This window comes from Ranitomeya imitator, chromosome 2 (assembly GCF_032444005.1).
Source record: "Ranitomeya imitator isolate aRanImi1 chromosome 2, aRanImi1.pri, whole genome shotgun sequence".
Lineage (NCBI taxonomy): Eukaryota > Metazoa > Chordata > Amphibia > Anura > Dendrobatidae > Ranitomeya > Ranitomeya imitator.
The window spans coordinates 844624531-844640782 of record NC_091283.1 but is presented as its reverse complement, the minus strand read 5'-3'; the positions used below and the strand labels follow the sequence as shown (position 1 = coordinate 844640782).

Genomic DNA, 16252 nt, shown 5'->3' with positions numbered 1-16252 from the left:
AGCAAAGCGGGGCCTAAAGGTGGGCGTATGTAGTGTGGGGGGTCGGCATGTCTGCTTTGGGGCACTCGGACAACATTATTACATTTTTGGGGGCTCAGTGGGAGGATTATTTCTTTCCATGTTTTTAGGTGGCACAAAGGAGGCATGGATCCTTTAATAGGGGCACAGAGATGGGCGCTTATCTGTACAGAGGGCACAAAGGCGGCTATTACTGGCACTCATGACAATGGCGCCACATGCGTCACACTGTTACATAGGACTACGGAAACCTATTAGAATGTGGAATGTAGCGGGGGCTCCAGTGGCGATTTCTGGGGTCTCTTATCATGTCGGGTGCAGGTGACGCTATAAATGTGTGGGGCACTATTAATATCACAGTCACCACTCCTGTCTGGGCACAGTATGGGGCACGGTTTGGCACTATTAGTTTTGGGGTTCTTTCTATGTGGCACTGTCTGATTCACTTTTTACAGGGTAATTATGGCAATGACATCATTATTTTTAAGTACCATATTTGAGGGTGACGTTTCCAACAGTAAATGCAGTAATAGGGGCAAAGACGGAGATAACAGGCTCAGGAGTAGGGGTAGGAGCAGAATGTGGAGTTCAGGTGGGCAGGACGCGGAAAACGTGACACCCAAATCTGCAATCGGGGCATTAGATGAAGGAAACGATAATGACGGTCTGTGCCAGATGGAAAAGACTAGATGAGTAAAGGATAGATAAATAATAGAAAGATAATAGATAATTGTTAGATCATAGATAATAGATAGATAATAGATGGATAATAAATTGATAGATAGATAGATAGATAGATAGATAAATGATAGATAATAAATAGATATATAGATAGATAGTTGATAGATAGATAATAGATTGATAATAGATAGATAGTAGATAGATAATAGATAGATGATAGATAGATTGATAATAGATAGATAGATGATCGATAGATGATAGATAGATGATAGATAGATTGATAATAGATAGATAGATGATCGATAGATGATAGATAGATAATAGATAGATGATAGATAGATAATAGATAGATAATAGATAGATAATAGATAGATAGATAATAGATAGATAATAGATACATGATAGATGATAAATAATAGATAGATAATAGATAGATGGATTCTCATCATGTTTTCTTGGTAATTACAGGACGTTTTGCACAATACTGACATAGAGCTGGACTGGGTCTTTAAACTTTCCTTTGCTCACGACATTGTGAATGTGAGTATTGTGAGATCGGCTCCTGACCTTCTCCTGTTCTTGTTCCCACCTGCCGCTTTTTCTCCATCTGTGGGAAAACTGCATTGGGGATTTGCTGAGAGTTGTAGTTTCATAACAGCTGCAGAACCACAGATCGATGCTGCTTGAAAGCATAAATTCTTCAGGTCTGTGCTGTGCAGCATTGCGGGAGGTGCGGTGTATCCACCATCCAATGTTATATACTCCACACTGCAATGTACCACAATACAAATTCATGACTCTATTGTTTCTTCTCATTACAGGGGATGGGATTTCTGCACAGCAGCCCCCTGGACTCTCATGGAAATTTGAAGCCTACAAATTGCCTGGTAGATAGTCGCATGCAAGTTAAACTCTCAGGCTTTGCTTTATGGGAATTCACGCACGGCACAACCCATAGAGACCTCACAACTAAAAATGTCAACTATTCAGGTAGGAAGGAAACAGGCAAATAATGGGAATTTCTCTTAGTGCAATGTTACCTCCTGTATTATACTCCAGAGCTGCACTCACTATTCTGCTGGTGCAGTCACTGTGTACATACATTACATTACTGATCCAGAGTTACATCCTGTATTATACTCCAGAGCTGCGCTCACTATCCTGCTGGTGCAGTCACTGTGTACATACATTACTGATCCTGAGTTAAATCCTGTATTATACTCCAGAGCTGCACTCACTATTCTGCTGGTGCAGTCACTGTGTACATACATTACATTACTGATCCTGAGTTACCTCCTGTATTATACTCCAGAGCTGCACTCACTATTCTGCTGGTGCAGTCACTGTGTACATACATTACATTACTGATCCTGAGTTACATCCTGTATTATACTCCAGAGCTGCACTCACTATTCTGCTGGTGCAGTCACTGTGTACATACATTACATTACTGATCCTGAGTTACATCCTGTATTATACTCCAGAGCTGCGCTCACTATCCTGCTGGTGCAGTCACTGTGTGCATACATTACATTACTGATCCTGAGTTACCTCCTGTATTATACTCCAGAGCTGCACTCACTATCCTGCTGGTGCAGTCACTGTGTGCATACATTACATTACTGATCCTGAGTTACCTCCTGTATTATACTCCAGAGCTGCACTCACTATTCTGCTGGTGCAGTCACTGTGTACATACATTACATTACAGATCCTGAGTTACATCCTATATTATACTCCAGAGCTGCACTCACTATTCTGCTGGTGCAGTCACTGTGTACATACATTACATTACTGATACTGAGTTACATCCTGTATTATACCCCAGAGCTGCACTCACTATTCTGCTGGTGCAGTCACTGTGTACATAAATTACATTACTGATCCTGAGTTACATCCTGTATTATACCCCAGAGCTGCACTCACTATTCTGCTGGTGCAGTCACTGTGTACATACATTACTGTTGTGAATTCAGCTTTTGGGCTCCCTCCGGTGGTTGTAGAGGGTAATGCAGTTGTGCCTGGACTGCAGGATTGGACAGGTGTATCTACTAATTGCAAAACTGACTGGGGTATATGGCTTTGCAGGACTCTTAGTCCCTGCCAGTTGTCCATTGTTTTTGGAGGATTCACTTCCCTGCTGGTCTCTCCAGTTTGCTGTGCTTTTCTACAAAGATAAGTCCTGGCTTTGTGTTTGCTGTCCACCTGCTGTGGACCTTATAGTTCTGTGCATATTCATGTTTTTGTCTTGTCCAGCTTTGTCTGTGTAAGGATTTTTTGCAGCCTAGCTATTTCTCTGGAGATGCAGATATACCCCCCATGTCTTTAGTCAGATGTGGTGATTTGTATTTTCTGTGGTGGATATTTTCTAGTGTTTTAGTACTGACCGCATAGTACTCTGTTCTATTCTTTCCTTTTAGCTAGTATGGCCTCCTATGCTAAAATCTGATTTCATATCTGCATATGTTATTTCCCTCTCCTCTCACAGTCAATATTTGTGGGGGGCTATCTATCCTTTGGGGATTTTCTCTGAGGCAAGATAGGTTTCCTGTTTCTGTCTTTAGGGGAAGTTAGATCTTAGGCTGTGTCGAGGGGTCTAGGGAGTGTTAGGTACCCCCACGGCTACTTCTAGTTGCGCTGCTAGGTTCAGGGTTTGCGGTCAGTACAGGGACCACCTTCTCCAGAGTCCGTCTCATGCTGCTCCTAGGCCACCAGATCATAACAGGGCTCGTTATTCTGTATGGAACACTATGTGGTGCCCATAATACTGTATGGAGCAATATATGGGGCTCATTATTCTGTATGGAGCACTATGTGGTGCCCATAATACTGTATGGGGGGCCATACTAGCTAAAAAGAAAGAATAGAACAGAGTACTATGCGGTCAGTACTAAAACACTAGAAAATATCCACCACAGAAAATACAAATCACCACATCTGACTAAAGACATGGAGGGTATATCTGCATCTCCAGAGACACAGCTTGGCTGCAAAAAATCCTTCACAGACAAAGCTGGACAAGACAAAAACATGAATATGCACAGAACTATAAGGTCCACAGCAGGTGGACAGCAAAAACAAAGCCAAGACTTACCTTTGTAGAAAAGCACAGCAAACTGGAGAGACCAGCAGGGAAGTGAATCCTCCAAAAACAATGGACAACTGGCAGGGACTAAAGAGTCCTGCAAAGCTATATACCCCAGTCAGTTTTGCAATTAGTAGATACACCTGTCCAATCCTGCAGTCCAGGCACAACTGCATTACCCTCTACAACCACCGGAGGGAGCCCAAAAGCTGAATTCACAACACATTACATTACTGATCCTGAGTTACCTCCTGTATTATACTCCAGAGCTGCACTCACTATTCTGCTGGTGCAGTCACTGTACATACATTTACATTACTGTTCCTGAGTTACATCCTGTATTATACTTCAGAGCTGCACTCACTATTCTGCTGGTGCAGTCACTGTGTACATACATTACTGATCCTGAGTTACATCCTGTATTATACTCCAGAGCTGTGTTATGATCTGGTGGCCTAGGAGCAGCATGAGACGTACTCTGGAGAAGGTGGTACCTGTACTGAACGCAGACTCTGAACTTAGCACCGCAACTAGAAGTAGCCGTGGGATGTACCTAACACTCCCTAGACCCCTCGACACAGCCTAAGGACTAACTTCCCCTAAAGATAGAAACGGGAAAACTATCTTGCCTCAGAGAAAATCCCCAAAGGATAGACAGCCCCCCACAAATATTGAGTGTGAGAGGAGAGGGAAATGACATACGCAGACTGAAATCAGGATTTAGCAAAGGAGGCCTTTCTAGCTAAAAAGAAAGAATAGGACAGAGTACTCTGCGGTCAGTATTAAAACACTAGAAAATATCCACCACAGAAAATACAAATCTCCACATCTAACTAAAGACATGGAGGGTATATCTGCATCTCCAGAGATACAGCTTGGCTGCAAAAAATCCTTACACAGACAAAGCTGGGCAAGACAAAACATGAAAATGCACAGAACTATAAGGCCCACAGCATGTGGACAGCAAAAACAAAGCCAGAACTTATCTTTGTAGAAAAGAACAGCAAAACAGGAGAGACCAGTCAGGGATGTGAATCCTCCAAAAACAATGGACAAGTGGCACTGACTAAAGGATAAAGCAAGACTAAATAGCCCAGTCCAAATTGCAATAAGTGGACACACCTGATAAATGCTGCGATCCAAAGACAGCAGCACTACCACTCCTAACCACCGGAGGGAGCCCAAGAGCAGAATTCACAACAGTACCCCCCCCCCTTGAGGAGGGGTCACCGAACCCTCACCAGAGCCCCCAGGCCGATCAGGACGAGCCAAATGAAAGGCACGAACCAAATCGTCAGCATGAACATCGGAGGCAACAACCCAAGAATTATCCTCCTGGCCATAACCCTTCCATTTGACAAGATACTGAAGCTTCCGCCTCGAAAAACGAGAATCCAAAATCTTCTCAACCACATACTCCAACTCCCCATCAATCAACACCGGAGCCGGAGGATCAACAGAGGGAACAACGGGCACCATATACTTCCGCAACAAAGATCTATGGAAAACATTATGGATGGAAAAAGAGGCTGGAAGGGCCAAACGAAAAGACACTGGATTGATAATCTCAGAAATCCTATAAGGACCAATAAACCGAGGCTTAAACTTAGGGGAAGAAACCTTCATCGGAACATGACAGGAAGAGAACCAGACCAAATCCCCAACCCGAAGCCGGGAACCAACACACCGACGACGGTTGGCAAAACGCTGAGCCTCCTCCTGAGACAACGTCAAATTGTCCACCACTTGAGCCCAAATCTGCTGCAGCCTGTCCACCACAGAATCCACACCAGGACAATCAGAAGGCTCAACCTGCCCTGAAGAAAAACGAGGATGAAAACCAAAATTACAAAAAAAAGGCGAAACCAAGGTAGCAGAACTAGCCCGATTATTAAGGGCAAACTCGGCAATGGCAAGAAAGCCACCCAATCATCCTGATCAGCAGACACAAAGCATCTCAAATAAGTTTCCAAAGTCTGATTAGTTCGCTCGGTTTGGCCATTTGTCTGAGGATGAAATGCGGAAGAAAAAGACAAATCAATGCCCAGCCTTGCACAAAAGGCCCGCCAAAACCTAGAAACAAATTGGGAACCTCTGTCGGACACAATATTCTCCGGAATACCATGCAAACGAACCACATGCTGAAAAAACAACGGAACCAAATCAGAAAAGGAAGGCAATTTAGGCAAAGGTACCAAATGAACCATCTTAGAAAACTGATCACAAACCACCCAGATAACCGACATCCTCTGGGAAACCGGAAGATCTGAAATAAAATCCATAGAAATATGCGTCCAAGGCCTCTCAGGGACCAGCAAAGGCAGAAGCAACCCACTAGCACGGGAACAACAAGGCTTAGCCCGTGCACAAGTCCCACAGGACTGCACAAAAGACCGCACATCCCGCGACAAAGAAGGCCACCAAAAGGATCTACCAACCAAATCTCTGGTACCAAAAATCCCAGGATGGCCAGCCAACACAGAACAATGAACCTCAGAAATCACTTTACTAGCCCATCTATCAGGAACAAACAGTTTCCCCACTGGACAGCGGTCAGGTTTATCAGCCTGAAATTCCTGAAGAACCCGTCGTAAATCAGGGGAGATGGCAGAAAGAATCACCCCCTCCTTAAGAATGCCAACCGGCTCAAGGACCCCAGGAGAATCAGGCAAAAAACTCCTAGAGAGGGCATCAGCCTTAACATTCTTAGAACCCGGAAGATACGAGACCACAAAATCAAAACGGTTGAAAAACCGGGACCATCGAGCCTGTCTAGGGTTCAGTCGTTTGCCAAACTCGAGGTAAATCGGATTCTTATGATCGGTCAGGACCACAACTCGGTGCTTAGCTCCCTCAAGCCAATGTCACCACTCCTCAAATGCCCACTTCATAGCCAACAACTCCCAATTGCCGACATCATAATTGCGTTCCGCAGGCGAAAACTTCCGAGAAAAGAAGGCACACGGTTTCATCAAGGAACCATCAGAATTCCTCTGAGACAAAAACGGCCCCTGCCCCAATCTCAGACGCGTCAACCTCAACCTGAAATGGAAGAGAAACATCCGGCTGACGCAACACAGGGGCAGAAGTAAATCGGCGTTTAAGCTCCTGAAAAGCAGAAACAGCCGCGGAGGACCAATTTGTCACATCAGCGCCTTTCTTCGTTAAATCGGTCAGAGGTTTAACCACACTGGAGAAGTTGGCAATGAAACGACGATAAAAATTAGCAAAGCCCAAGAATTTCTGAAGGCTCTTCACAGATGTGGGCTGAATCCAATCATGAATGGCCTGAACCTTAACCGGATCCATTTCTATCGATGAGGGAGAAAAAATGAAGCCCAAAAAAGAAAAGAAACCTTCTGCACTCCAAAGAGGCACTTAGACCCCTTCACAAATAAAGCATTGTCACAGAGGATCTGAAATACCATCCTGACCTGTTTCACATGAGACTCCCAATCATCGGAAAAAATCAAAATATCATCCAAATATACAATCATGAATTTATCAAGATAACTTCGAAAGATATCATGCATGAAGGACTGGAACACAGATGGGGCATTAGAAAGTCCGAATGGCATCACAAGGTATTCAAAATGGCCTTCGGGCGTGTTAAATGCAGTTTTCCATTCGTCACCCTGCTTAATACGAACAAGATTATATGCCCCTCGAAGGTCAATCTTAGTAAACCAACTAGCCCCCTTAATCCTAGGAAACAAATCAGTAAGCAAAGGCAAGGGGTATTGAAATTTGACCGTGATCTTATTCAAGAGGCGATAATCAATACAGGGTCTCAAGGAGCCATCCTTCTTGGCAACAAAAAAAAACCTGCTCCAAATGGTGAAGAAGATGGCCGAATATGCCCTTTCCCCAAAGACTCCTTAATATAGCTCCGCATGGCGGCATGTTCGGGCACAGACAGGTTGAAAAGTCGGCCCTTAGGGAACTTACAACCTGGAATCAAGTCAATAGCACAATCACAGTCCCTATGCGGTGGAAGGGAACTAGATTTGGGCTCATCGAATACATCCTGGAAATCTGACAAAAACTCAGGAATTTCAGAAGAGGGGGAAGAGGAAATCGACATCAAAGGAATCTGATCATGAACCCCCTGACAACCCCAACTAGTCACAGACATAGATTTCCAATCTAACACCGGATTATGTACCTGTAACCATGGAAAACCCAACACAATAGCATCATGCAAATTATGCAACACCAGAAAACGACAATCTTCCTGATGGGCTGGCGCCATGCACATGGTCAGCTGTGTCCAAAACTGAGGTTTATTTTTAGCCAAGGGTGTAGCATCAATGCCCCTTAAAGGAATAGGATTCTGCAAAGGCTGCAAGGGGAAACCACAACGTCTGGCAAATTCTAAGTCCATTAAGTTCAGAGCGGCGCCTGAATCCACAAATGCCATGACAGAAAATGACGATAATGAGCAGATCAAGGTCACAGATAACAGAACTTTAGGTTGTACAGTACTGATGGTAATAGAACTAGCGATTCTCTTTGTACGCTTAGGGCAATCAGAAATAACATGAGCAGAATCGCCGCAGTAAAAACACAACCTATTCTGACGCCTGAATCTTTGTCGTTCAGCTCTAGACAAAATCCTATCACACTGCATAGGCTCAGGGCTACGCTCGGAGGACAACGCCACAGTGTGCACAACTGTGCGCTCGCGCAAGCGCCGATCAATCTGAATGGCCAGAGACCTAGAATCACTCAGATTGGAGGGCGTGGGGAACCCCACCATAACATCTTTAACGGATTCAGAAAGACCCTTTCTGAAAATTGCCGCCAAGGCATCCTCATTCCATTTAGTCAATACAGATCATTTTCTAAATTTCTGGCAATACGATTCTGCCGCTTCTTGACCCTGACACAGGGCCAACAAGGTCTTCTCTGCATGATCCACTGAATTAGGTTCATCATACAATAACCCTAGCCCCTTAAAAAAGGTGTCTACATTAAACAAAGCAGGATTCCCAGATTCCAGGGAAAATGCCCAATCCTGAGGATCACCACCCAGCAGGGAAATAACAATTTTAACCTACTGAATGGGATCACCAGAAGAACGGGGTTTCAGAGCAAAAAACATTTTACAGTTATTTTTAAAGCTCAAAAATTTGGACCTGTCCCCAAAAAACAAATCAGGAGTTGGAATTCTAGGCTCTAAAACCGGAGTCTGAACGATATAATCGGAAATACCCTGTACTCTAGCAGCAAGTTGGTCCACACGGGAAACCAATTCCTGAACCTCCATGCCAGCGCCTAACTCCTGAGCCACCCAGAGGAAAAGAGGGAAGGAAAGACACAACAGACTACAGAAAAAAAATGGCTCAGCACTTTCCTTCCCTTCTTCTGAGATGCGTTTAACTCATTGTAGGCCAGTTGTAGTGTTATGATCTGGTGGCCTACGAGCAGCATGTGACGTACTCTGGAGAAGGTGGTACCTGTACTGACCGCAGACCCTGAACTTAGCACCGCAACTAGAAGTAGCCGTGGGATGTACCTAACACTCCCTAGACACCTCGACACAGCCTAAGGACTAACTTCCCCTAAAGATAGAAATGGGAAAACTATCTTGCCTCAGAGAAAATCCCCAAAGGATAGACAGCCCTCCACAAATATTGACTGTGAAAGGAGAGGGAAATGACATACGCAGACTGAAATCAGGATTTAGCAAAGGAGGCCTTTCTAGCTAAAAAGAAAGAATAGGACAGAGTACTATGCGGTCAGTATTAAAACACTAGAAAATATCCACCACAGAAAATACAAATCTCCACATCTGACTAAAGACATGGAGGGTATATCTGCGTCTCCAGAGATACAGCTTGGCTGCAAAAAATCCTTACACAGACAAAGCTGGACAAGACAAAACATGAAAATGCACAGAACTATAAGGCCCACAGCATGTGGACAGCAAAAACAAAGCCAGAACTTATCTTTGTAGAAAAGAACAGCAAAACAGGAGAGACCAGTCAGGGATGTGAATCCTCCAAAAACAATGGACAAGTGGCACTGACTAAAGGATAAAGCAAGACTAAATAGCCCAGTCCAAATTGCAATAAGTGGACACACCTGATAAATGCTGCGATCCAAAGACAGCAGCACTACCACTCCTAACCACCGGAGGGAGCCCAAGAGCAGAATTCACAACAGAGCTGCACTCACTATTCTGCTGGTGCATTCACTGTGTACATACATTACATTACTGATCCTGAGTTACATCCTGTATTATACTCCAGAGCTGCACTCACTATTCTGCTGCTGCAGTCACTGTGTACATACATTACATTACTGATCCTGAGTTACATCATGTCTTAGGGGTATGCTCCTATGTCACAGCTTAGGGGTATGCTCCGATGTCACAGCTTAGGGGTATGCTCCAGTTAGCCGAATGGATATGTTTGTAGGTTTATACGGGGTCTATGCTGCTCTGCTCTCCCCTCTGGTGCCGCGGTGTGGAGTTCTGCGGGTTTCTTCCCCTGGTTTTTCACCATTACTTCTGTGCACAGTGTGGCGATACAGTACAATCTTTCATATGCTTTTTTAGTGTGTAATGTCCTTGTGCTTTCACATGTTTCTGGCCATTTTTACTGTTCTGTGTGCCTTATTTTTATGTGTCGCCCGGATAGAACTTTATTGGACGTCTCCAGAACTGCTGCGTCTGGAGCGATTTCCCTGCCAGGGAACCCAGAAAGGAGATGTCTACAGTTTTGCTCTGATTATGAGGGAGCTCATATACGACCACGAGGATGGACCTTTCCAGGACCTGGGCATGGAGCCGCAAGGTAAAGTCTATAATGTAGGTGGGGCTTGAAGGAATTGTTCACTTTTTGACAATTCCATTTGTAAATTGCAGTAAAATATTAGTTATTTAAATTCAATTAGAAAATATTTACCCGCGGGTTCATTTCAGAAATTATCCACAAAATCAAAGATCCAAATGCAACGATTCCCCTGCGACCGTCTCTGTCTGTGGAAAAATGCAACGAACGGATCATCGCCATGCTAAGAATGTGCTGGGACGAAAACCCAGAACGGCGGCCGTCATTCGTTTCTATAAAGAGAAGTCTGCGAGGAGCCAGCCCTGAAGGGTGAGTGTGAGTCCTGCCGAGCAGGGGGAACCAGGCTGGACACAGGAGCTCGCGATCTAAGAACTCTGACGTCCCGCGTTATACGAGGAGCATTGCACCGCATCGCACCAGCCGGGGACAGTGGGGAGATGTCAGGAGCTGTGGACTGAGGCAAGCCAGAAACAAGCAGAATTAAGAGTGCAGCTCCGGATGCGACTTTAGTATGAAATAACGTAAGATCAGTACAAAATAGGAAATAGCAAGTATAATTATTGTGTTAACCCTTTGTGTGTCTGTCTCTGTGTAGACACGTCAGCATCTTGGACAATATGGTCAACAAGCTGGAGAAATACGCCAATCACCTAGAGGAGGTGGTGGAGGAACGGACGGTGCAGCTGGTGGCCGAGAAGAAGAAGACTGACAAGCTGCTGTCAACCATGTTACCAAGGTGAGCGCTGCTGGACACTTAACCTCTGAGCCGACCAGGGCCCTGACGGTTCTGAGACGCTGGTTATTAAAGGGCCATACACCACCAGGCAATTCACGATCGCAATTATTATCAACACGGAAAACGTTTCCTACTGCTTAAATAGCACGGACTCCAGCGAGGGCCAATACAGTATCACCTTGCAGAATAAAGTGCACTTTGTGTTTATAGGGGACTACACTTTCATTGCACCAACATGGGTCAATTTGTGTTGAATTTCTCCAATTTTGTTGGTCATTAATGTGATTTCTGGTTATATAACCTTTTGTTCCTTGTGGTGCACCCAATGCGCCAGCTCAGCTATTCTGTCAGGGCACAGCACGGCTCCATCATCTTGCTTTACTATATTTATGCATAATTATCTGGGCAGTCTTAAAGAAGTCTGTGCAATATGGAGATGCAGTCCACAGTACAGCAGATAACACTCTTTTAAGCGTATTTTACTCTAATTCCACAGACATCATTGTCATAGTGCCCACAATCGAAGCTCCCCACCACTACGTTTTTTGGAGTGTTGGAGACAATCCACATAAACACAGCAGAACATACAAACTCACGGGTGGGATTTGAATGCAGGACTTCATCACCGCAAAGCTTTAGTTCTAACCACTGAGCCACCATGTGCTAGCCACTGAGCCACTGTGTGCTAACCACTGAGCCACTGTGTGCTAACCACTGAGCCACTGTGTGCTAACCACTGAGCCACTGTGTGCTAACCACTGAGCCACTGTGTGCTAACCACTGAGGCACTGTGTGCTAACCACTGAGCCACAGTGTGCTAACCACTGAGCCACCGTGTGCTAACCACTGAGCCACAGTTAAGGCCTGTTTCACACATCAGTGTCTCTAGTAGTGAGGTGACAGTTTTTTCATGTACCGGAGACACTGACACGCGTAAACTCATTGAAATGAATCGGTCTATGCACATATCAGCTGTTTTCACGGACAGTGTGTCCATGTGCAAAGCACGCAGACATGTCCGATTTCACCCGGACACACAGGCCGCAAAATGTGCCACACATGTGCACACGGAGAACAGTGCACACTGTCCTTCCTGTGACATGGCCGGCCGAGGGGGAAGTAGTTCTACTGTAAGCGCTGTTCCCCTGCGTGTGGTGCTGAACGCAGCTGTCATTATTCTCTCCTGCTTTGCCGGCGATCAGCACGAGCAGGGGAGAATGAATGAATGAAAAACCCGACAAGAGGTCCCCCTATGTTTTTAAACCAGCCCGGCAAAACTCACAGTTGCGGGCTGCTATTCTCAGGCTGGTAAGGGGCCTTGGATATTGTCCCCCCCAGCCTAAAAAGAGCAGCCCGCAGCTGCCCAGAAAAGGAGCATCTATGTTGTGAATTCTGTGGCTGAGTTCACTTCTGTGGTCACAAGTGGTATTGCAGTCTCTGGGCTTTCTCCCTCAGGTGTTTTGGTGAGCTCGTTGGCTGCCTTGCTATTTAGCTCCACCTGAGTCTGTCTTCCTTGCTCCTTGTCAATGTTCCAGTGTTGGATCTGAGCTACTGCATCTTTCCTTGGGCCTGCTGCTCTGCTAGATAAGTGCTTCTAGTTTGTTTTCTGTTTTTTTCTGTCCAGCTTGCTATTGTCTTTTGCTGGAAGCTCTGAGAAGCAGAGGGGTGCACCGCCGTGCTGTTAGTTCGGCACGGTGGGTCTTTTTGCCCCCCTTTGCGTGGTTTTCGTTTTAGGGTTTTTTGTAGACTGCATAGTTCTCTTTGCTATCCTCGCTCTGTCTAGAATATCGGGCCTCACTTTGCTGAATCTATTTCATTCCTACGTTTGTCTTTTCATCTTGCTAACAGTCATTATATGTGGGGGGCTGCCTATTCCTTTGGGGTATTTCTCTGAGGTAAGTCAGGCTTGTATTTCTATCTTCAGGCTAGTCAGCTCCTCAGGCAGTGCCGAGTTGCATAGGTAGTTGTTAGGCGCAATCCACTGCTGCTTATAGTTGTGTGAGGATAGATCAGGTACTGCAGTCTACAGAGATTCCACGTCTCAGAGCTCGTCCTATTGTTTTTGGTTATTGCCAGATCTCTGTATGTGCGCTGATTACTGCACGCTGTGTTGCCTGATTGCCAGCCATAACAGTACAAGGAGCCACCCAATGATTCCCAATAGAGGGAAAAAAGAAATCCTGACATCATTTTTTTTTCTTAGCTCTGTCTTCAGTCTTTTTTTTCCCCTAGACATTAGAGTGCTTCAGGACACAGCTGTGGACATGGATATTCAGGCTCTGTGCTCCTCAATGGATAATCTCGTTGTAAATGTACAAAAAATTCAAGATACTATTGATCAGAAATCGATGCTAGAACCAAGAATTCCGATTCCTGATTTGTTTTTTGGTGACAGAACTAAGTTCCTGAGCTTCAGAAATAATTGTAAGCTATTTTTGGCCTTGAAACCTCATTCTTCTGGTAATCCTATTCAACAGGTTTTGATTATTATTTCTTTTTTGCGCGGCGACCCACAGGACTGGGCGTTTTCTCTTGCACCAGGAGATTCTGCATTGAGTAATGTTGATGCATTTTTCCTGGCGCTCGGATTGCTTTACGATGAGCCTAATTCAGTGGATCAGGCTGAGAAAAATCTGCTGGCTTTATGCCAGGGTCAGGATGATGTAGAAGTATATTGTCATGCATAAAAGACTGAAAAACAGATGGAGCATTGGCAAGTCCGAACGGCATCACCAGATACTCAAAATGACCCTCGGGCGTATTAAATGCCGTTTTCCATTCATCTCCCTGCCTGATTCTCACCAGATTATACGCACCACGACGATCAATCTTAGTAAACCAACTAGCCCCTTTAATCCGAGCAAACAAGTCAGAAATCAATGGCAAGGGATACTGAAACTTAACAGTGATCTTATTAAGAAGGCGGTAATCAATACACGGTCTTAGCGAACCATCCTTCTTGGCTACAAAAAAGAACCCTGCTCCCAATGGTGACGACGATGGGCGAATATGTCCCTTCTCCTCTGATTTGGTGCCTTTGTTCTTCCAGCATGTGGTTCGTTTACATGGCATTCCTGAGAATATTGTTTCTGACAGAGGTTCCCAGTTTGTCTCGAGGTTCTGGCGAGCCTTTTGTGGTAGGATGGGCATTGACCTATCTTTCTCCTCGGCCTTCCATCCTCAGACTAATGGCCAGACCGAACGAACCAATCAGACCTTGGAAACATATCTGAGATGTTTTGTTTCTGCAGACCAGGATGATTGGGTGTCCTTTTTGCCGTTGGCTGAGTTCGCCCTTAATAATCGGGCCAGCTCGGCTACCTTGGTCTCTCCATTTTTCTGCAATTCTGGGTTCCATCCTCGTTTCTCTTCAGGACAGGTTGAGTCTTCGGACTGTCCTGGTGTGGATTCTGTGGTGGACAGGTTGCAGCAGATCTGGACTCAGGTAGTGGACAATTTGACCTTGTCCCAGGAGAAGGCTCAGCTTTTCGCTAATCGCAGACGCCGTGTGGGACCCCGACTTCGTGTTGGGGATTTGGTTTGGTTATCTTCTCGTCATATTCCTATGAAGGTTTCCTCTCCTAAATTTAAACCTCGTTTTATTGGTCCGTATAGGATTTCTGAGATTCTCAATCCGGTGTCTTTTCGTCTGACCCTCCCAGACTCCTTTTCCATACATAATGTATTCCATAGGTCGTTGTTGAGGAGATACGTGGCACCTATGGTTCCATCTGTGGAGCCTCCTGCCCCTGTTTTGGTGGAGGGGGAATTGGAGTATATTGTGGAGAAGATTTTGGATTCTCGTGTCTCTAGACGGAAACTCCAGTATCTGGTCAAATGGAAGGGTTATGCTCAGGAAGATAATTCCTGGGTTTTTGCCTCTGATGTCCATGCCCCAGATCTTGTTCGTGCCTTTCATGTGGCTCATCCTGGTCGGCCTGGGGGTTCTGGTGAGGGTTCGGTGACCCCTCCTCAAGGGGGGGGTACTGTTGTGAATTCTGTGGCTGAGTTCACTTCTGTGGTCACAAGTGGTATTGCAGTCTCTGGGCTTCCTCCCTCAGGTGTTTTGGTGAGCTCGTTGGCTGCCTTGCTATTTAGCTCCACCTGAGTCTGTCTTCCTTGCTCCTTGTCAATGTTCCAGTGTTGGATCTGAGCTACTGCATCTTTCCTTGGGCCTGCTGCTCTGCTAGATAAGTGCTTCTAGTTTGTTTTCTGTTTTTTTCTGTCCAGCTTGCTATTGTCTTTTGCTGGAAGCTCTGAGAAGCAGAGGGGTGCACCGCCGTGCTGTTAGTTCGGCACGGTGGGTCTTTTTGCCCCTTTGCGTGGTTTTCGTTTTAGGGTTTTTTGTAGACTGCATAGTTCTCTTTGCTATCCTCGCTCTGTCTAGAATATCGGGCCTCACTTTGCTGAATCTATTTCATTCCTACGTTTGTCTTTTCATCTTGCTAACAGTCATTATATGTGGGGGGCTGCCTATTCCTTTGGGGTATTTCTCTGAGGTAAGTCAGGCTTGTATTTCTATCTTCAGGCTAGTCAGCTCCTCAGGCAGTGCCGAGTTGCATAGGTAGTTGTTAGGCGCAATCCACTGCTGCTTATAGTTGTGTGAGGATAGATCAGGTACTGCAGTCTACAGAGATTCCACGTCTCAGAGCTCGTCCTATTGTTTTTGGTTATTGCCAGATCTCTGTATGTGCGCTGATTACTGCACGCTGTGTTGCCTGATTGCCAGCCATAACACATCTATTAGATGTGCCAATTCTGGAGCTTTGCCCGTTTTTTTCCCACTGCCCGATAGGGGTGGCAAGTGGGGTAATGGGGGGTTAATGTCACCTTCCTATTGTAATGTGACATTAAGCCCGGCTTAGTAATGGAGAGGTGTCAATAAGACACTAATCCTATAGTAGGTAAAGGGTTAAATAAACACCACACAGTAAG

General features: G+C 45.3%; 1 protein-coding gene across 1 annotated transcript in view; it reads left to right on the top strand.

The window, feature by feature from the left end:
* Nucleotides 1–16252, top strand: part of LOC138666882 (guanylate cyclase 2G-like) — a 45978-nt gene that overhangs the window by 9186 nt on the left and 20540 nt on the right. The window contains exons 7-11 of the mRNA XM_069755062.1: nucleotides 1168–1239; nucleotides 1521–1689; nucleotides 10429–10584; nucleotides 10713–10890; nucleotides 11177–11317. Coding sequence (XP_069611163.1) covers nucleotides 1168–1239; nucleotides 1521–1689; nucleotides 10429–10584; nucleotides 10713–10890; nucleotides 11177–11317 — 716 coding nt within the window. The remainder of the gene's footprint in view (nucleotides 1–1167; nucleotides 1240–1520; nucleotides 1690–10428; nucleotides 10585–10712; nucleotides 10891–11176; nucleotides 11318–16252) is intronic.